Source organism: Sinocyclocheilus rhinocerous, unplaced genomic scaffold (assembly GCF_001515625.1).
Source record: "Sinocyclocheilus rhinocerous isolate Xijiao unplaced genomic scaffold, SAMN03320098_v1.1 scaffold576, whole genome shotgun sequence".
NCBI lineage: Eukaryota > Metazoa > Chordata > Actinopteri > Cypriniformes > Cyprinidae > Sinocyclocheilus > Sinocyclocheilus rhinocerous.
The window spans coordinates 2374411-2392244 of record NW_015662167.1 but is presented as its reverse complement, the minus strand read 5'-3'; the positions used below and the strand labels follow the sequence as shown (position 1 = coordinate 2392244).

Sequence of the window (17834 nt, the reverse complement as noted above, 5' to 3'; positions counted from 1 at the left end):
TACCACTCAGAAGCGAAAGCGTAGTGTACCGAGGGATGATTTTGTGGGCTCATACGGCCTATATTTATGGCCGCTCTGCACTGAAGGGTTCCTCATGGCAGCAGGATATATGCATGAGTGCACCCGGCTTCAAATTCTTTTCCCTTTTTTCACTCTCTGGGATTCATGCAAATGGATTTCTGCAGCCTTTTACTTTTTTTCTCTTCTGCAGGCAGGACATTGTCATCTGGAAACATTTATTCTTTGATTCATGAAAGCCCCCTATTGCATTTCTTCTGTCACAAGGCTCAGAGAAACCGTTTCGTTGAAACATTCACTTATAGCTGTCTGACAAAAGTAAAGATTTTCAAAATAATGTACTTTTAATACCTGGCTGCATATATGCGTCGGTGTAAATGACGTCAGCCATATGTTATACATTCATCATAGTGCATACTGTGTTTCAAGGGTCTAGTAGTTTTCATGAGCCTTAAACTTTCTTTTCACTTTGATGAATCTTATGTCACCTTGCCTGGCTTCAATTACCCACAACCACCTTTGCTGATCAAGAGCTGGTGAAAGTATTACAGTGGTTGAGAATAAGAATTACAATGATCATATTACTTGGTGTCTTTGTTAAATAAAGTTGTGGAAATGATGTGTAGTTCTATATATGTTTGAACATGATGAAACATTAATACAATGCTTAAATTAAAGGGGTCATATGATGCGATTTCAAGTTTTCCTTTCTCTTTGGAGTGTAACAAGCTCTTGGTGCATAAAGAAGATCTGTAAAGTTGCAAAGACTAAAGTCTCAAATCCAAAGAGATATTCTTTATAAGAGTTAAGAGTCAGCCACGCCTACCTAAAACGGCTCGTTCTAACACGCCACCACATATCTACGTCAATATGTGGCAATATTAGCATAATGCCGCCCAAATGTGCAATCAAAGAAAGAAGGAATCAGAGCAGACTGTGCTTGTCAAAGGAGGGGGCTTTGTTGAAAACTACGTGTTTGAGAGAGGCAGGGCATAGAGGACCGTACAGTATGTACAGTATTTGAAAAATAATGTGTTTTTTGAACATTAAAGCATGTCAACATATTCTGTGACACCAAATACACAAAATAATGATCTTTAAAATAGCATCATATGACCCCTTTAACTAATAAATGCTAATTGTTGCAATTTAAGCACGCCCTAAGCAGTTCATTGCTAGTGTTATGTTACTATATTGCACTAAACCAGAACTACCCATTACATCTGATCTACACTGACCTGTTATCTCACTGTACTTTATTCTTCACAGATCTGAAGTGTCTAAAACATCGGTTCCATTCATCAACAAACCAGACAGACGGTATAATGGGACCAGTCAGACTGCGCCACGCTGTTGCCTGGACACAGAGCAGGATCGACGCTCTCCGACGGGACGTGCAGAGACTGTGCCTGACACTAGTAAGACAAATATTGACATTACTCAACCCTTTTTGAGACTCTGTTGGCATGCAACTTGTGTAGTTGATACTTGCATCATTTTCTGAATCATTTCTGAAGACCATTTCCTTGAAATTACAGTAATTGGGCAATAGTGCATTATTGCAGATTCATGTATATAAAAAAAAAAAAATGTTAAGATAACCTGACCTACTAAACATTTGAAGTCAGCAAGATTTTTTTTTAAATAAATGAATGCTTTTATTTAGTAAGGATGCATTAAATTGATCAAAAGTAACAAAAAATGTAATGATGCAAAAGATTTATATTTTAATAAATGCTGTTCTTTTAAACTTTGTTCATTAAAGAATCCTGTATAAAATGTATCACGGTTTCCACAAAAATAATAGGCAGCAACTGTTTTAACGTTGATAATAATAAATGTTTCTTGAGCAGCAAATCATCTTGTTAGAATGATTTCTGAAGGATCATGTGACTAAAAACACTGAAAATTCAGCTTTGCCATCACAGGACTAAATTACATTTTAAAATGTATTAAAATAAAAGACAGTCCCCCGGTTTCACAAACCAGGTTTAAACCTAGTCCTAGACTAAAATGTAAGTCTGAGCTGTTTCAAATGAAAGAAACTTGCACTGAGTAATCTTAAAATATATCAGTGCCTTTGTTTTGTCTCAAGATGCACACCAGGAATGTTTTTTTCTAAGGCACGTTTATAAAAATTACTTAAAGGTCCTAATTGAACTATGGCCTAATCCTGGCTTAGGCTAAGCCCTGTCTATGAAACCGGGCCAGTAATTTAAAATTGTAACAATATTTCACAATATTACAGTTTTACTGTGCTTTTAATTAAATGAATGCAGCATTGGTTAGTATAAGGATCTTCTTACAAAAACTTTAAATAATTGCATTAACCGCAACCCTTAAAACAATAGTAAACAATACCATAACGTGGTAACATCTAATTGAACTGGTTAATTCAAGTAAAACAAAACCCTTTTTTTTTTTTGATACCTTGCTTCACAGTAATGAGAAATGTTTATGCTCTGTGTTCACGCAGTGGAGGAGCAGCTTTTCCGTTCAGTGGAGGGTCAGGCGGCGTCTGATGAAGAGGAAGAAAGATGGACCGGAGAGCAGCAGAGACAAGTGGACGAGGTGAAGCGAATTCTCACCAGACTGTCCTGCTGTGGAGACAGGTACATCAGTCCCCTACTAACCATATCACTCAGTGCGTTTAAAAAAGCCCTTGTACAGCTGTTGTACAGCTGTTTACAATTATTTTGTACGCTCTGAAACTCAAATTAGATCCAAACATGTCAAGAATTAGTAAATGTACATACTGCCAGTATTTTCCATCCTACTTGTTTCGGTTCTTCACGTGTTTTGTGTGCTCTCAGGTGTGATGAGAAAGCAGTGAAGAAGCTGCTGTCTCATTTCGGTGACTCGCGCACAGAGGAGAGTCAGACGGCTGTGCTAGAGCTGCTGGAGAGGGTCATACGACTCAACAAACAACTAGAACTGAAGGAGAGTCAGGCCAAGAGGGCAGAGATGGACACTGACCAGGTATGACTGCATTCAAGTGATGTTTTTTTTATAGCTTGTGAGATATCATGATATATTTAACACTTAAAGGGATAGTTCACCAAAGAAAATTAAGTTTTGTCATTTACTTATTCTCAAGTCATTTCAAACCTGTATGGCATACTTTCTTCTGTGGAACATGAAAGGAGATATTTTGAAGAATATCGGTAAGAAAACCGATATGGTAACATTGATGTCCATTGTATGGACGAATAAAAACAGAGACATTTGAAATGTATAGTGTACATTAATGAGGAAAAAAAATTAACTTAAATGATTTTAGCAAATGGCTGCAATATAACAAAGAGTGAAAAATTTAAGGGGGTCTGAATACTTTCCGTACCCACTGTATATATAATAAAATTTCCTTAGGGATAAAAATCTACCTCATCTTATGCTCTAAACTAGAAGGAGCCCTTTGATATTGCTATAAGGTTACAATTAACAACAGAGCCAAAACTTAAATTTTATTACTATTTATTTTTAAATATAACAATCAACACTCAACTTAAAAATATGAAAACATGTAAATTGCACATAATGCAGATTGAAATTAACTTATAAATTACACAGTGGCTGTCATAACTTGTTTCATAACAGATTTTTTTTATTAAACTTACTTTAAATAATTAAGCCATCACTAACAAGTAAAGTAAAATATAATGAGTAGTGGTCTAATATTTAGTGAAATGCTCTTCTCTAGACTTAATTTCTCTAGTGCTCTAACAAGCTGTGGACACTGATGACTTGCCTGAGGTAAATGAACTGCTATGTGACATTTTGTTTTGACGTCTTTTCGAAACACTGATTGAGCAATTACATGAGGCATGAGATGTTCGTTCATGTTTATTTCGCATTAAAACTAGTAGTAAAGAGATCACGCTCACTCAGTGCGGCGTTTATACAGCGATCTGTCTTGACACATCAAAGAGTGCCAAAACGTTATTTATTGTTTGAATTTCCTAAAACAAATGGACAGAATTTGAAAGATGAGACTTTGGTTCTTATCAAAATTAATATATAAGACTGGGAGTTCCCAATTAAGTTCCACTCGTGCAGTGGTTAAAACAATGCTGTATTTGTTCGGTAAATATGCGTACCGAAACAAAAGACGCGAAAATTTTCGGTACGAATACGTGTACCGTTACACCCTTATGTATATACATATATTGTTTCACAAAAGAAAGTCAGTCATTTCGTGGATGAACTATCCCTTTTAATCGCTGTAATAGTTTTATAAAATGCTTCAAGGGTTAAAATGAAACATTCTCTGAGGTTTGTTTATGTCTGAAGTAGTTCACATCCTTGTTGAGATGAATACTCAGAAATGTTCATTTCTCTTATGTGATTGCTGTGATGTAAAAACGAAAACAATAGTGGCTAATGAATGAAGGTGCTTATTCAGCTACCTTGCATAGCCAGAAATACCTGATGCGATTTTGTAAAAGAAGAGGTGAATAGATGTGAAAAGTAAATATTTGGATTCGTTTTGCTATTATGTGCATTGCCATAGAAACAAATAATATCTGAGCTGGAGGACATGAACAGCTGAAGAACAGAATCATATTAAACTCTAAAGAAAAACAAACACAAGCACACATAGTAACCCAGCAGTTAAAATCTGTATCAAACATTTCAAATACTAATGAGACATTTTCATACGCGAGGGCAGAAGTTCATCCAAATAAACTTTGGCTGCTACTGCTGCTCCTCTTTTCAACAGCTTACGTCACCCAACCAGGACTTTCAGTTCTGTTTTACTTTTACGTTCATGGTTGCTTTCGGGTGCAGGGGTGTAAAATTAGATTACAAGGCACTTGGTTGTTATGAGAAGACAGGCTTCAAAGAAAAGCCACAGCTCTCACTCTCCAGCTGCGTGTGTGTCTGTGTGAACAGCCAATCAGATGACTGCAGGAATAAACCTCCAGGCCTTACACAATTACATCTACATTGAGCTGTTAGACACAGCTCAGCTGCGAAGCACCAGACATGAACTATGTTGCTAGTGTTTTTAAAAAGGCCCCACACACATTCGTGGAAAAAACCATCCTCGAACGATCTGGGCATAACCAGTTTGGGCCGAGACTTGGATGTGGATGTGGATTTTTGACATATGGTCAGACAGGCCAAAAACAAGCATATCTGAACTATTTCTGTCTGAGAAATTATGCGTCTCAACTGAATTATGGGCTATCGGCACATCTGGCAAAGATTCTCCTAACCTGAAATTCATTGCGTGTTGGAGCGATAGTGTTTAAATCTGTTTGCAAGGTCAACGGTAAGTGTCATGTGTCTGCAGATGAGGGACGCCCTGGTCCAGGAGCTACAACAGAAGGCCGAGGAGACAGAGCTGCTCCACCTGGAGCTGCAGATGTTGGAGACGGAGCGGGTGCGTTTGTCTCTGGTGGAGGAGAAACTGATGGATGTGCTACAGCTTCTGCAGCAGCTGCGAGAGCTGGTCAGTCTGTAGAGACTTGTCAGCCCAGTGATGCTGTTGTAAATGTTTCTAAGCCACACAGTTCAGTAGATGAGTGTTTATCTAACAAATTGGATTTGCTGATGATTCTAAAATAATATAAACTTCATTATGGAAGTCATTTAGCAACATGTCCATATGATTATCCTCCTTGTTAATTGTTGTTTCTGTACAAGTACAGTATTGTGTGCAATTAATATCTTCAGTATGTCATGTCAGGCTGGTTGATCGCATTTTCATTATAAATTTAGACACATTCAATTAGGGTTAACTAAGCATTTTGCCATTTTATAATTTTTGAAATTATTTTCATTTTAGAAATGTATTCATTCATGTATGTGTGACCCTGGACCCCAAAACCAGTCATAAGTGTCATAAATCACCTGAAAGCTGAATAAATAAGCTTTCCATTGATGTATGTTAGGATAGGATAATATTTGGCCGGAATCTGAGGGTTTACTTAATATCCTAATGATTTTTGGCATAAAAGAAAAATGTATAATTTTGACCCATACAATGTATTGTTGGCTATTGCTACAAATATACGCGTGCTACTTATGACTGGTTTTGTGGTCCAGGGTCACATATATAATTTATGCAATTTATTTAATGCCATTTATTAACATTTATTATGGTGGTAAATTTTTTGTAGAATGTCTCAAGAAGATCTTTAGGAAAGATTTTGCTCAGCACATTGGAGTCCTGCAGTGATCCTCAGCATGGTAAGAGACACAATAACTTGGCAGCTTTGCTCTTATAAAACCTTCGTTGTTTAACAGGCCTGGTATGCCGTGAAAATGTGGCAGGAGCATTAGATATACAGTCTGAGACCACTTTAAAAGCTGAGATTTTTAATTATTATTATTATTATTATTACATTGTTTTTATTTTAATTTTAAGATGGAAATAAGTTTTGTGATTTAAAAAAAAAAAAGTAAAACAAAAGATATGTCAAATTTTGTGCTATTCATAGCAATGAGGAAAAAAAATTAACTTAAATGATTTTAGCAAATGGCTGCAATATAACAAAGAGTGAAAAATTTAAGGGGGTCTGAATACTTTCCGTACCCACTGTATATATACATATATACCTGTATGTATACTCATTACTTGAAGTAAAATAAAAAAAAAATATTTCAGTTTTACTTGATGCGCTAAAATAATTCAAAATAAAATAAAGGTCAGTAAAAATAAAAATATAGATATAAAGATATTTAAAACAAATAACTAATAAAATGACAAAAGCACACAACAAAATTACTAAAACTTGAAATTTAAAATGAAAATGCAATATGAAAATGTTAAATATTTGTAAAAACTATATTAGTGTCTCAGCGATACTAAGATAACACTGAACTGTGCTGTTGCAATTAAAAAAGGAGACAAATCAAATACTGTTATTTTTTAACGTGAACTTTTAACTCATTTTTTGCTGATAATTTATCATAAAAAATGGTGCTTAGTTAGAAAAGCATTTTCATTAGCGATCTCAGACTTTTGGACCCCAGTGTACAGTGTAAAGATGTAATTAAAAGATTGAGTGTATAGTGGATTAACCCTTACATCTCTAACTGATCTGCAGGGAAAGCACATATCTTGGAGGTGCTCAATGCTCTTTGTCATGAACTGGCTGCATGTGAGATCCTCTCTAATGGCCAGAAGATAGATAGAGCACAGTCACCAGTCTCTCACCAACTCACTGCTCATCTCCTGCTAGACATTACTGCCACCTGATGGCCAAAGGATGCTACAGACTCTTACAGAAACTTCTAACTAGCCATGTTGGAAAATGGCACCAAAATTAGCCGTGTATTTGTCTTTGTGTTTTTGTTTCTGTGTATATTTGTGTAAATCATTTAGCTCATTATCATTTATAATGAAACATGATCTGACTCCTTTCAAAGCTACTTTTTCAGATTTTCCTTTTGCAATGTCATACATTGTTGGTCAGTATTATACATTTTATACATGCACGTTATACAGTTCTTTACAGCTTCATCATGTGGTACTGAACTACCTGATCATACAGAAACTCTCAGGTATAGACTATGTAAAGCTCAATATATCAAGACTAGTTCAAAAGAAAAACATCTATACTACTAACAGTTATTACAGTTACAGATAGTTAATTTAGTCAAATAAAGCGTTCTCCATATCTCAAACACAGACGGGACAGCTGTTGAGAACTGAATTTATGCATCTTTCATTCTTTCAGAATTTTAACTGCAACTGTCAATTGTCTTTTAGCACATCTGGGCAGTTTTCTTGCTCAAGGATGATTTTTATCTATGATTTGCATGAAAAAAAAATATAGTATTAGAAAAACATTACTGTCTCAATTGTCAGTGTCTGTGCCTCTCTCCCATATCTCCAGATACATATGTATGTGTGTATATATAGTAGTAGGCCTTCTTCAGTCAGTATGTATGCGCACACATTATATATATATATATATACAGTATATATAGATGATAGATATAGACAGACGGACAGATAGATAGATAGATAGATAGATATTTCCCCTAGATGAACCTTGTTAGGTTCATATATGGTACTGGACAATATATCATCAGTGCTTATATATGTCTAGAAATTAAACACATAACACATCAATCATACAATGATTTATATACACACATTTTTCAAACATACATAGACATACATATTTCAGTTGTTGTTGTTTTTCTTTTGGTTTCAAAACATCTACAAATTCTTTCAGGTTTTTTGCTTTAAATAAAGCTGAAATAATTAACAAATCTATAACATCAATCAATATAAAAAAGGTTGACAAAAAACATGCAAAGTAGTGCATCACTATCCCTTCATTTGAGATTTAACAGAAGGCATACAGCTCGTATGGTGACACAGGAGAAAAAAAAAACAAGTATAAAGGAGAATATAATTATGTGCTATAATTGTTGAACTTCTAATAGTTTTGTCCTCTTAGATGTTTTAATTGTGCAAAAAAAGCAATTTATTCGCATCTACTAAAGATTATGCAAGTCTGACTGCAGAATACTGTATGCCATAAGATTTCAGATGTTCTTCTGGCTCACATGTGTACAGTACAGATCAATGTTGCCTTTGAGTACAGTTACCGTCAGGCAGTATCTTTATTCTACAATGAGTGAATGAGGAGTTATTTTTACACAGGAGCCCAGAAATAAACACAGGCTCATAAAGGCTTCAGAAACCCTCTGACAGTTGAATTAATTTTTATAACTACACCTTTGGAACCATTGGTCTCCTTACAGTTTTGTCGTGGGAACCACAGAATGGGTCTTGATGAGAATTATGCTGCATTATGATTAATCACTTGGTTTGAATAAGCACTTAATTCTGAAGTAAGATTTTATAATCTTACACCAGCACCACTAAGGTCTGGTAACAGGTAATAACTACAAGCAAACAGACCGAAAAAGAAAATTAATCCTAAAACAAAGAAAAAAAACACACTCTCATCTATTTACAGCAATATGTGTTACTAATTATCTGACATAACAGCCTAAAAAGAATAAAATGCAAGGGGGAAAAAGCAACTGGGGCCAAATACGACGCATTATCAGTGTAATACCTACGTTATACTAGCTTATAAAAAAACGAGTACGTTTAAAATGGGGCGAAGGGTCTGAATAGTGTTTACAGTAGTGCTGTGGTTTGCACTGTAGTGTCACATGGAGAAGAATCAACGGCTTTATTTTGTTTCATACCAGCAAGGGAGGAGAGCAGGGATGAAGGGGAGAGAGAGATGGGTACATTTGGGTGAGCCTGCTTCCTGTTGACGTCTCTCGCTCCCTCTGCTGTCCCTGTCTCCCTCAAAGGTCGAGTGGCCTGCTTAGCAACCGAAGGTCTCCTGGGAGGCGTAAACCATGTAGAGGAAGCCATCTTCATCTCGCTCTTGTTCGTAGATCTCTGAAATGGGGGTGGACACACTGACCATGCTGTGCTGATTGACAAGAAGAAAAAACGCCTGGGTGGGGTTGAGCTGCAGTCTACGCCTGGAAAACAGAGACATTTTGATCACTGATGATTATAATGACAAAAACATGCACATTCAAGTCAAATTTAAAGGGATATTCAGGGTTCAGTACAAGTTCAACTCTATCAACAGGCATTTGTGACATAATATTGATTACCACAAAAACCAATGTCCACTTGTCCCTCATTTTCTTTAAAAAAAAAATCTGGTTTACAGATCAAAGTAAACATTAAAATACTCACTGTTTCAATAATAAAGCCAAAAGATGCAAACAATATGCCTGATATGATTTTTGTGTGGAAATAAAAATCAATGTAACAGAAATATGTGTAAAGTTATATCCAATTTTGCTATATCATTACCATGAAAATCCTAAACAACTGTATAAATGATGATTTAAACAGCTTTAAAGCTCAAATAACACACACGTTTAAAAATCTTTGAAAAAAAGATTGAAAATGCCTCACCAAAACCATGATTTTGCCTTTTCTTTAAAAAAAAAAAAAAGGGCAAAAATCTGGTTTACAGTGAGATACTTGCAATGGAAGGAAATCCTAAAATACTTTGTTTCAATAATATAGCCACAAGATGCAGACAATATGATTTGTTAAAAAAAATCCTACTATAATTTGTGTAAAATAATACTTAGTTTAGCAATTTTGCTGGCTTAAAAACCCTTAAACAACCATATTGTTTTAAAAAATAATAAATATATATCTGCTTTTAAATCCTTTAATATCTTGCCTCATTCATTTGAAATGTCTCACTCGTACCCATGATTTTGCCTTATTTCTTTTTTATGAAAACAAGGGATGAGTCAAAATAATTGTTTGTGGTAAATATGCCACAAGATTATGTTGACTGGACTTGTGTTGAACCTGAAAAAAATATTTATAAAACATGTCAACGTTTATTTATTTTGTTAACAGCCATGTAAATTGTGATTCTAGTGCAGCGGAAATGACACGCTTCGCCTTTAAATTCTAATAATCACTAAATCATTATTTCGAGTCTGAACTATAAATAATAAAGCAGTCATGACTCGCAGCCAAGGATTATTAAGTATGACAGGCAGCATGGGTCCAACAAAATATTCTTAGTCGGATCATCTGACTGAGTCTGTGTTAAAATACCTGGAAGGCAACACTGATCTACAAGCTTCCCTTAAGAGGAAACTTTAGCTCACTAGAGTCTTGTTTTAAAAAGAATACACCACAATGGATATATGAAAATAATACACCACAGAGAATGTGGATGTTGTGCAAACATTTTTCCAAGTTCAAACTGTTTAAAAGCATTCGCAGAAGTCCCCTGTGGATAACAGGGTCAGCAGACACTCAAATTTGGCACACCATTGCATTCTTCTCCCCCACCCCGCTTCAAACCCCCACCAGACGAGTAAACAAACCAGATGAGACTGAAACAAGCATACACGGACAAAAAAAGCTCTCTGCATATCTCAGTGAAATCAAATAAAAATCATGCAGGAAGGTACACTCAACAACCTGGTTTTAAAAACTCAACAAGTAAAAAAAGAAAAAAAAATGTTGGATCTAGGGATATTATGTTTACCTGATTATCTTTACCAGCTCACTCATGTTAACATGGTCAGGGACGAGGAACTTGGTCTTGTCCAAGACAGGAAGTTGCTTTTCTCCCTTATACCTCTCAATGATCACCTGGAAGAAAAAATATTAACAATACAAACTGATATTGATATAGTCTTTTGACATTGTCTTGAAATAGGTCTAGAGCAGTGCTTCTAAAACTTTTTTACTCCAAGGCCCCTAATTATCCACAACATTTTATCCACAACATTTAATCATACAAATATCTGTGACTTTTCCAGTTGTTTCAGATTTACTGGATAAGAATTAAGTACATGGATTTTTTTAAACTCTTACTTTCTACCTGAGCATGACTAGAAAAATGTATATTCATATAAAATGCCCATGGAGTTTTAAGAGTTTTTATTAATTTACATGACTTTCCCAGGTTTAGAAATCACACTTTTAAAATTAGGCTTCCTCCAGGGTTAATATAGTTAACTAAAAAAACAAAAAGAAACAACCAAAAAAAAAACCGTCCTTGAAATAAGATAACTGTTAACTGAAATAAAACAAAATATTCCGAAGGACGCATTTCAGATAATTTTCCAAGGCAACATTTCTTATTTTAAAACTATATAACCACATAAAACATGACAAAATCATAACAAAATTGCAAAAACTAAAAATTACTAACTAAAATTAAAAAAATGGAAAATATAAAAATAAAAGCTGATTTAAAATATTCATAACGACTATAATAGCTTCTCACTGACATAAAATAACACTGCTTTCTCACATATCCTGGTTTCCAAAGACCATGAGAACCCTTAATTAAAATAAGAAATATATTTATTTTTAGTTGTTTTATCTTATTTTAAAGCTGTTTTTTCAATCATTTTCAATTATCTTAAGGCCTCCTTAGAAGAATCTTAGCATCTTAAAAGAAGATATGCAAGTAATATCTTGAAAGCAATAAGGTCCTTCTTCACTCATTCTTAATTCATTTATGACACATCCATAAGCTGAAAGAGTTTCTCACCGGAATTTTATTAGGATGCTGCTCTCGTATCTGCTGCACTTCCTTGCAACGGTCAGCTGAAAAACAAGAAAAATAAAACAATGATTTAATACACTCACTTAGACAGAAAGCACTTTAAATGATCGTAGACTACAACACTACACTAGGATGCGTTTATGTAACTAGAAGCACACAGGATTGACATCACAGTAGTTATCCCTCATTCCCCAAAACACTATAGTCACTGCATTAGCATCACTTACGTAAAACCTGTTTATAGGCCTGTCGCAATAATCAATATATCCGACTTATCACGCAATATATGTATATGACCCATTATATTTACTTAAATTAAAGTCACCATTTTGCAGCTTGGGGAAGTCGTGGCCTAACGGTTAGAGAGTCGGACTCATAACCCAAAGGTTGTGGGTTCGAGTCTCGTACCGGCAGGGATTGTAGGTGGGGGGAGTGAATGTACAGCGCTCTCTCCCACCTTCAGTACCATGACTGAGGTGCCCTTGAGCAAGGCACCGAACCCCCAACTGCTCCCTGGGCGCCGCAGCATAAATGGCTGCCCACTGCTCCGGGTGTGTGTTCACGGTGTGTGTGTGTGTTCACTGCTGTGTGTGTGCACTTTGGATGGGTAAATGCAGAGCACTAATTCTGAGTATGGGTCACCATACTTGGCCACATGTCACATCACTTTCACTTTCTCGTACATAATGTGGTTTAGTCATGAGGTGCTAGTTCAAATTTAAAAAATGCTTCTACAAAAAAAAGTTTCATCTGCAGATATGGCCTCGTTTTAGGGATCTGACGGACATCTGACTGCTAAGTAGTGTTTGTGTTTTTCAGCAATAGTGTGCACCCTTAATTTACAGAGAAAAGAAGGTCAGGGACAAATCTGTAGATGGAAAAATCTCCATACAACTTCTTTGTGCTTCTTTGTTACTTTGCACTTTTTGTTAGAGAATTTTTATTTACGATTTATTCAGGTTACTTAATTTCCACTATCTAAATATTCTTAAAAACTAAAAGTTTGTTGTCATTTGGAGTGTAGGCCTTCTTGCATTATTATGCTGTTACATTACAATTATATATTCAGTGGCATAAAATGGTCTTTAAAATGACAATAATATCGCTTATCACAATTATTTCTGGGGCAATATATCGCACAACAAAAAGGTGTTATCGTGACAGGCCTACCTGTTTAGCAGAAACAGGCAATAAACATTCCTGACGCATAAGAAACTAGTAAGGGTTGATTATTGCTGGTGTGTTGTTACCTTGCTGTTTGACATACCCTACTCTATTTTCAACATATATAAGATATATAAATATGAAAAGTCATTCTTCCCAAAGAGTTTGTGGCATATATAGTATTGCTATGAAACCAGAGTCCCACAATTTATCTCACAGGGGATTAGTACTCTTATTTTATCCAGAGTAACCCAATTTTATCTGAGAAGTCTTTTTGTTCTAAGAGCATAATGATTGGGTCAATCGAAGTAACATTGGGGAAAAAAAACATGCATGTCAAATGCTAAACCACAACACTAAGCCAGCTTGCTTATTGGTACAGAGTAAGAGCACCAACTCTGTGTCAATGTGTCATCTTAACTGAGCCCTTGTCAAGGTCATTCATGTCAATTACATAATCCCAAAGGCCGGGTAAATATGCAGAACATATTGGCCTGGACACTTATAGGTATGTTTAAAACAGCAGATATGTTGTTTTTGTTATGTTTTATGAAGATTATGCAAGGGCTTTATACTCCTCCCTCCCCACACCCTGTCCTTAGTCTGGACTATGAGAAAGAGCTCAAATTACAGCATCATTTCACCAACACGTGTAATAATGTCCATCCATTTCTTTAATGTTGTTATTAATCACAATGTATATTCATAAAAGGACTGCTTTCTTTATTTTATACCAATTGATAGGCAAGAATACTAGTATATAGGCAAGAATACTAGTATCAGTAAATGAATATCATAGATAATCTATCATAGATGTTAATACCTGACAGTTCAAATATGGTTAACAATACACCAACATAAAAATACGTGTATATTATTATATACATGATCTCCAACAAATCATCTGTGGATTAAAGCTGTTGTTATTGAAACAGAAGGCCTATGGGCCAGGCTACCTCACTGGATACCAACTGACCTCTGTCGGTTTGGTTAAAAACCGTTTTACTTAAATCTTAAACGTATCTCTAAAATCGTTTCATAACCATGTGAGGCCTTATAGGAAACTGTAAAGTGTGTCACCCAGCTGCTAGCAGGCTAGGGGCAAAAACAAACCTGATAAACAAACACACTTGTGCTGACACAGCACGAATAAAACTCGTCTTACCAAAGCTCCGTCTCTGTTTGAAGGGTCTGTCGGATGGCATAACTGGACTTGAATGTGATTTTAAAAAAATTGAACTAAAAGGCGTTATATTATATGCTGAATTCTCGATCGACTTCGCTTCTTCTCGAGCTCCTGACTCACTGTAAGCAAAACAGCTCCAGACAATGTACTAAAGTTCGTGATGTCATAGCAGGATTTAAAGGGACAGAGCACCCAGTTAAAGTACAGGTCTACGTACATTCACATAAATTTATAACAAGACCTTTTCCAAGTATTTATTCTAATCTTACAAATTAAGTTTCTGTAACTATTCTGCATTTTAATAACTCTTTATAATAGCTTAATTGTGTATTTTTAACATTATAAATCATTTAACAGATCAATAGTTCATATACATTTAAATCTATCTAAACACAGTTTTACATTATGGCAAACTGTGTAACACTTTGGCTTCATCTTTCCATTCAATATGAAAATATACAGGTAAAAAATAAACGAAAGGTTAATGCATTATTGTTTTATTGTCCTTTTTTAGAATAAACAAGTACAGTATGTCATAGTGTCATGTTGATACTTATAGTTATATGAACAGCTGAAGAATTTGCAAAAGAGAGAATATGAGAGAACAATAAATTACAACACAAAGAGCAAAATATTGGAATGATAAGCAAGAGCAGTATAAACTGAATATTTGTAATAAGATGGAAGCTTTCCTAGAACATGAAATGAAACACTTTTGGCAATTAATTAAAAAAAGAAAAATACTACAGCAACACAACTACGAAGAATTCAGAACTACTCTGTAGGATTTTGAATGACGATCAGGAAATAGTCCTTATCTGCAGAGAGAACAGAATAAAATACAAATTTATGCTCATATTTATCAGTCTATTTACAATTATATGTCATAGACCGGTGTTCCCCTACCGGGGTGCCGTCTGTCGAGAACAGGTAGAGATGCACCGAAATTTCGGCTGCCGAAAATTAGTTCACCGCTCAGGTTTCACTTTCACGTGGAGTGACGCTCTGCGTATTATCCCGCTCTATGCGTGTGCGCTCCGCTCAGTCGCATACCGTTCATGCTCATCGGAACAGCAAAGTCCACTCAAATATTTTATTACTGACTGCTTTCTTGTCATTTTTTATTCAATTCAAAGTTTTAAATCAAGCTATCTCGTGCTACTGCAACAAAATTACCCCACTGTAAAATGCAAAATAGACTGAGTGAGCAAAAATGTGTGAGACAGCTAGTTATAATGGTAATTAAACAATGTTTACATATGAATAAAAGCCTACATTAAAATCTGTCATATAAACTGGTCTCTTCATTAGCAATTGCCTACTGATTGCCACAATTGATGGACAAAAATGTTTATAATATTAAAAATATCTGTATGACAGTATATTTTGCAGTTCTTCCCGCAGTACCGAATATCTATACTTTTCAAAGTATCATATCAAAGTTAGAAATTCAAGTATTGTGACAATTTATTTTGTAGGGTGCCACAAATTTGTTCAAATTTCCAAAGGGTGCCGCGACTAAAAAAAGGTTGGGAAACACTGTCATAGACAACTCACATCTGTTTAGGTTTTTGTATTCTGAATAGAAATATGCATTACATACACACACAATGTTTATGCACAGTGCAGATACACCAGATTTTGACCACACTTTCCGAACAAACGGATGAGATTCACTTGCGAAACACAGTCAGTCCTAAACATCACATCTGACATTTAAATGATCTGCAAGTCTGCTGGCAGCTATTTGATTGAGTAAAAATATTATTCAATATTAAAAACATATACCTGATCTACAAAAAAGGAAACTGTACATATAATTATTAATTTCAAGACAAAGCATGATTAGTCAAACACTGTCATCCAAGACCTGTAAAGTAGCTTCACAGGCCCACTAACCCAGTGGTGACCTTTGTGACTTGAAGTTTTAATTAAGTTAGATTGTTTTCACACTTTTGGTGAACTATTCTTTTAAAATGAAAATTAGCTCACCCTCAGGCCATCCAAGATGTAGATGAGTTTGTTTCCTTTTCAGAACAGATTTGGAGAAATTTAGCATTACATCACACTTATCCACCTCTGCAGTGAATGGGTGCCATCAGAATGACTGTCCAAACAGCTGATAAAAACAGCATAATAATCCACACAACTCCAGTCCATCAATTAATGCCTTGTGAAGTGCATGTTTCTCTCCTGATTCAGACAAGATTTGTTAATTTGTTAAACACACAGCTTTTTGCTTCACTGGAGTCGTGACAAATACTTGTGGATTGTTGTGACTCTCATTCTGACGGCACCCATTCACTGTAGAGGATCAAAGGGTGTAATGCTAAATTAGTCCAAATCTGTTCTGATGAAACAACAAACTCTGTTACATATACCATGGCCTAAGGGTGAGTCAATTTTCAGCAAATTCTAATTTTTGGGTGAAATATTCATTTAATAGTTATTATTATTGTAATTAAAAAAAAATTTATATTGATTTAAATCATTTTAAGTCATTGTCTGGCTTGGAAGTTTGTGGAGAACCACTGCAATAACCTAATGGAAATGAGCATTTCACAAGTGTACATCTCTTTACCTGGGGCAATCATGATCTCATTCTTCTTTGATCGAACTCTGAGAAAGGTGAGATCATTTTGAGGGTCAATGTCCCTCACCATTCCCCGAGCTTTCATGAGCAGCTGGTGGACATTACCGGCGTACTGAACTGTGCTTGAGTTGTCAAGAGTGCTTTTGATGGGGATGCCTGTTTAAAGAGCACATAGAAATACTACAGATATAACAACAAAGATCTCTTTGTTTTATCAATATCATGCTGCCAATGAAGTACATCGTTTGCACCCAAACTAAAACATCTGCAAGCATTTCTCATTTGCCAGATACCTTCTGCATTAACAATGATGATTCCTTGTACTCCTTTCTGACTCTGAATCCTTTTGATCGTCTCTTCCACCTCAGCCTGCAACATAAACGCTTAAGTGATTAAAACGGCAAAAGTAACACGAAAAAAGCTGTATGTCATTGCTTTAATATCTAATATCCTTCGGAGTAGCCGCTCTGAAAATCCATAAACCTGTCTGCGGGGGGGAAACGTATTTTTGCTTTTGTTTATTATATTTAGTCGAACAGTAGCTGGTTACTAAGTGTCATATCTTAAATGACAACGCCCTGTAGTCAAAGTTAGCTCACAAATATCTTAACCGAGACAATAACGAGCTAAGAAACATATACTTTCAATTATACGCACATATTATCACGTTTAAAAGCTAAAGTGTACTTGCCATTGTGAAGGTAAATCGCTGTTTTCGTTGCTTGGATTGATTAATGCTGCAAGCTACGGAACTAGAAGTATGTATTATGTGAACGGTCGGTTCTGCGTTACTGCCATCTGCTGGACTGGAGGAGAG

At 35.5% G+C, this 17834-nt stretch overlaps 3 protein-coding genes across 3 annotated transcripts in view; 1 reads left to right on the top strand and 2 right to left on the bottom strand.

The window, feature by feature from the left end:
• Window positions 1-8362, top strand: part of LOC107727832 (EF-hand and coiled-coil domain-containing protein 1-like) — a 19642-nt gene extending 11280 nt beyond the window's left edge. Inside the window, 7 exon segments of the mRNA XM_016537845.1 lie at window positions 1288-1436; window positions 2495-2630; window positions 2832-2997; window positions 5315-5473; window positions 6144-6213; window positions 7074-7167; window positions 7169-8362. Of these exon segments, the coding sequence (XP_016393331.1) occupies window positions 1288-1436; window positions 2495-2630; window positions 2832-2997; window positions 5315-5473; window positions 6144-6213; window positions 7074-7167; window positions 7169-7208 (814 nt within the window). The 3' untranslated portion in view covers window positions 7209-8362.
• LOC107727834 (dynein light chain roadblock-type 1-like) overlaps window positions 1-17834 on the bottom strand; it is an 18571-nt gene extending 737 nt beyond the window's left edge. The window contains exons 1-4 of the mRNA XM_016537848.1: window positions 17709-17834; window positions 17311-17386; window positions 17006-17173; window positions 15180-15242 (exon numbers count right to left, since the gene is read on the bottom strand). Of these exons, the coding sequence (XP_016393334.1) occupies window positions 15199-15242; window positions 17006-17173; window positions 17311-17386; window positions 17709-17711 (291 nt within the window). The 5' untranslated portion in view covers window positions 17712-17834 and the 3' untranslated portion in view covers window positions 15180-15198. The remainder of the gene's footprint in view (window positions 1-15179; window positions 15243-17005; window positions 17174-17310; window positions 17387-17708) is intronic.
• On the bottom strand, window positions 9025-14584 carry LOC107727833 (microtubule-associated proteins 1A/1B light chain 3A). Its single transcript, XM_016537847.1, has 4 exons — window positions 14404-14584; window positions 12060-12115; window positions 11043-11149; window positions 9025-9489 (listed from the first exon to the last, which is right to left on the bottom strand). Exons 1-4 carry the CDS (start codon window positions 14441-14443, stop codon window positions 9327-9329), a joined length of 366 nt encoding a protein of 121 aa, XP_016393333.1. The 5' UTR covers window positions 14444-14584; the 3' UTR covers window positions 9025-9326.

Bases quoted from the DNA above. Each gene is read 5' to 3' on its own strand.
- LOC107727833 (XM_016537847.1), bottom strand. From the start codon at position 14,443: ATGCCATCCGACAGACCCTTCAAACAGAGACGGAGCTTTG. The intron at 11,150-12,059 runs GTGAGAAACTCT...TTTTTCTTCCAG, and splicing joins AGCATCCTAATAAAATTCCG to GTGATCATTGAGAGGTATAA. The intron at 9,490-11,042 runs GTAAACATAATA...TCTGTTTTCCAG, and splicing joins GAGCTGGTAAAGATAATCAG to GCGTAGACTGCAGCTCAACC.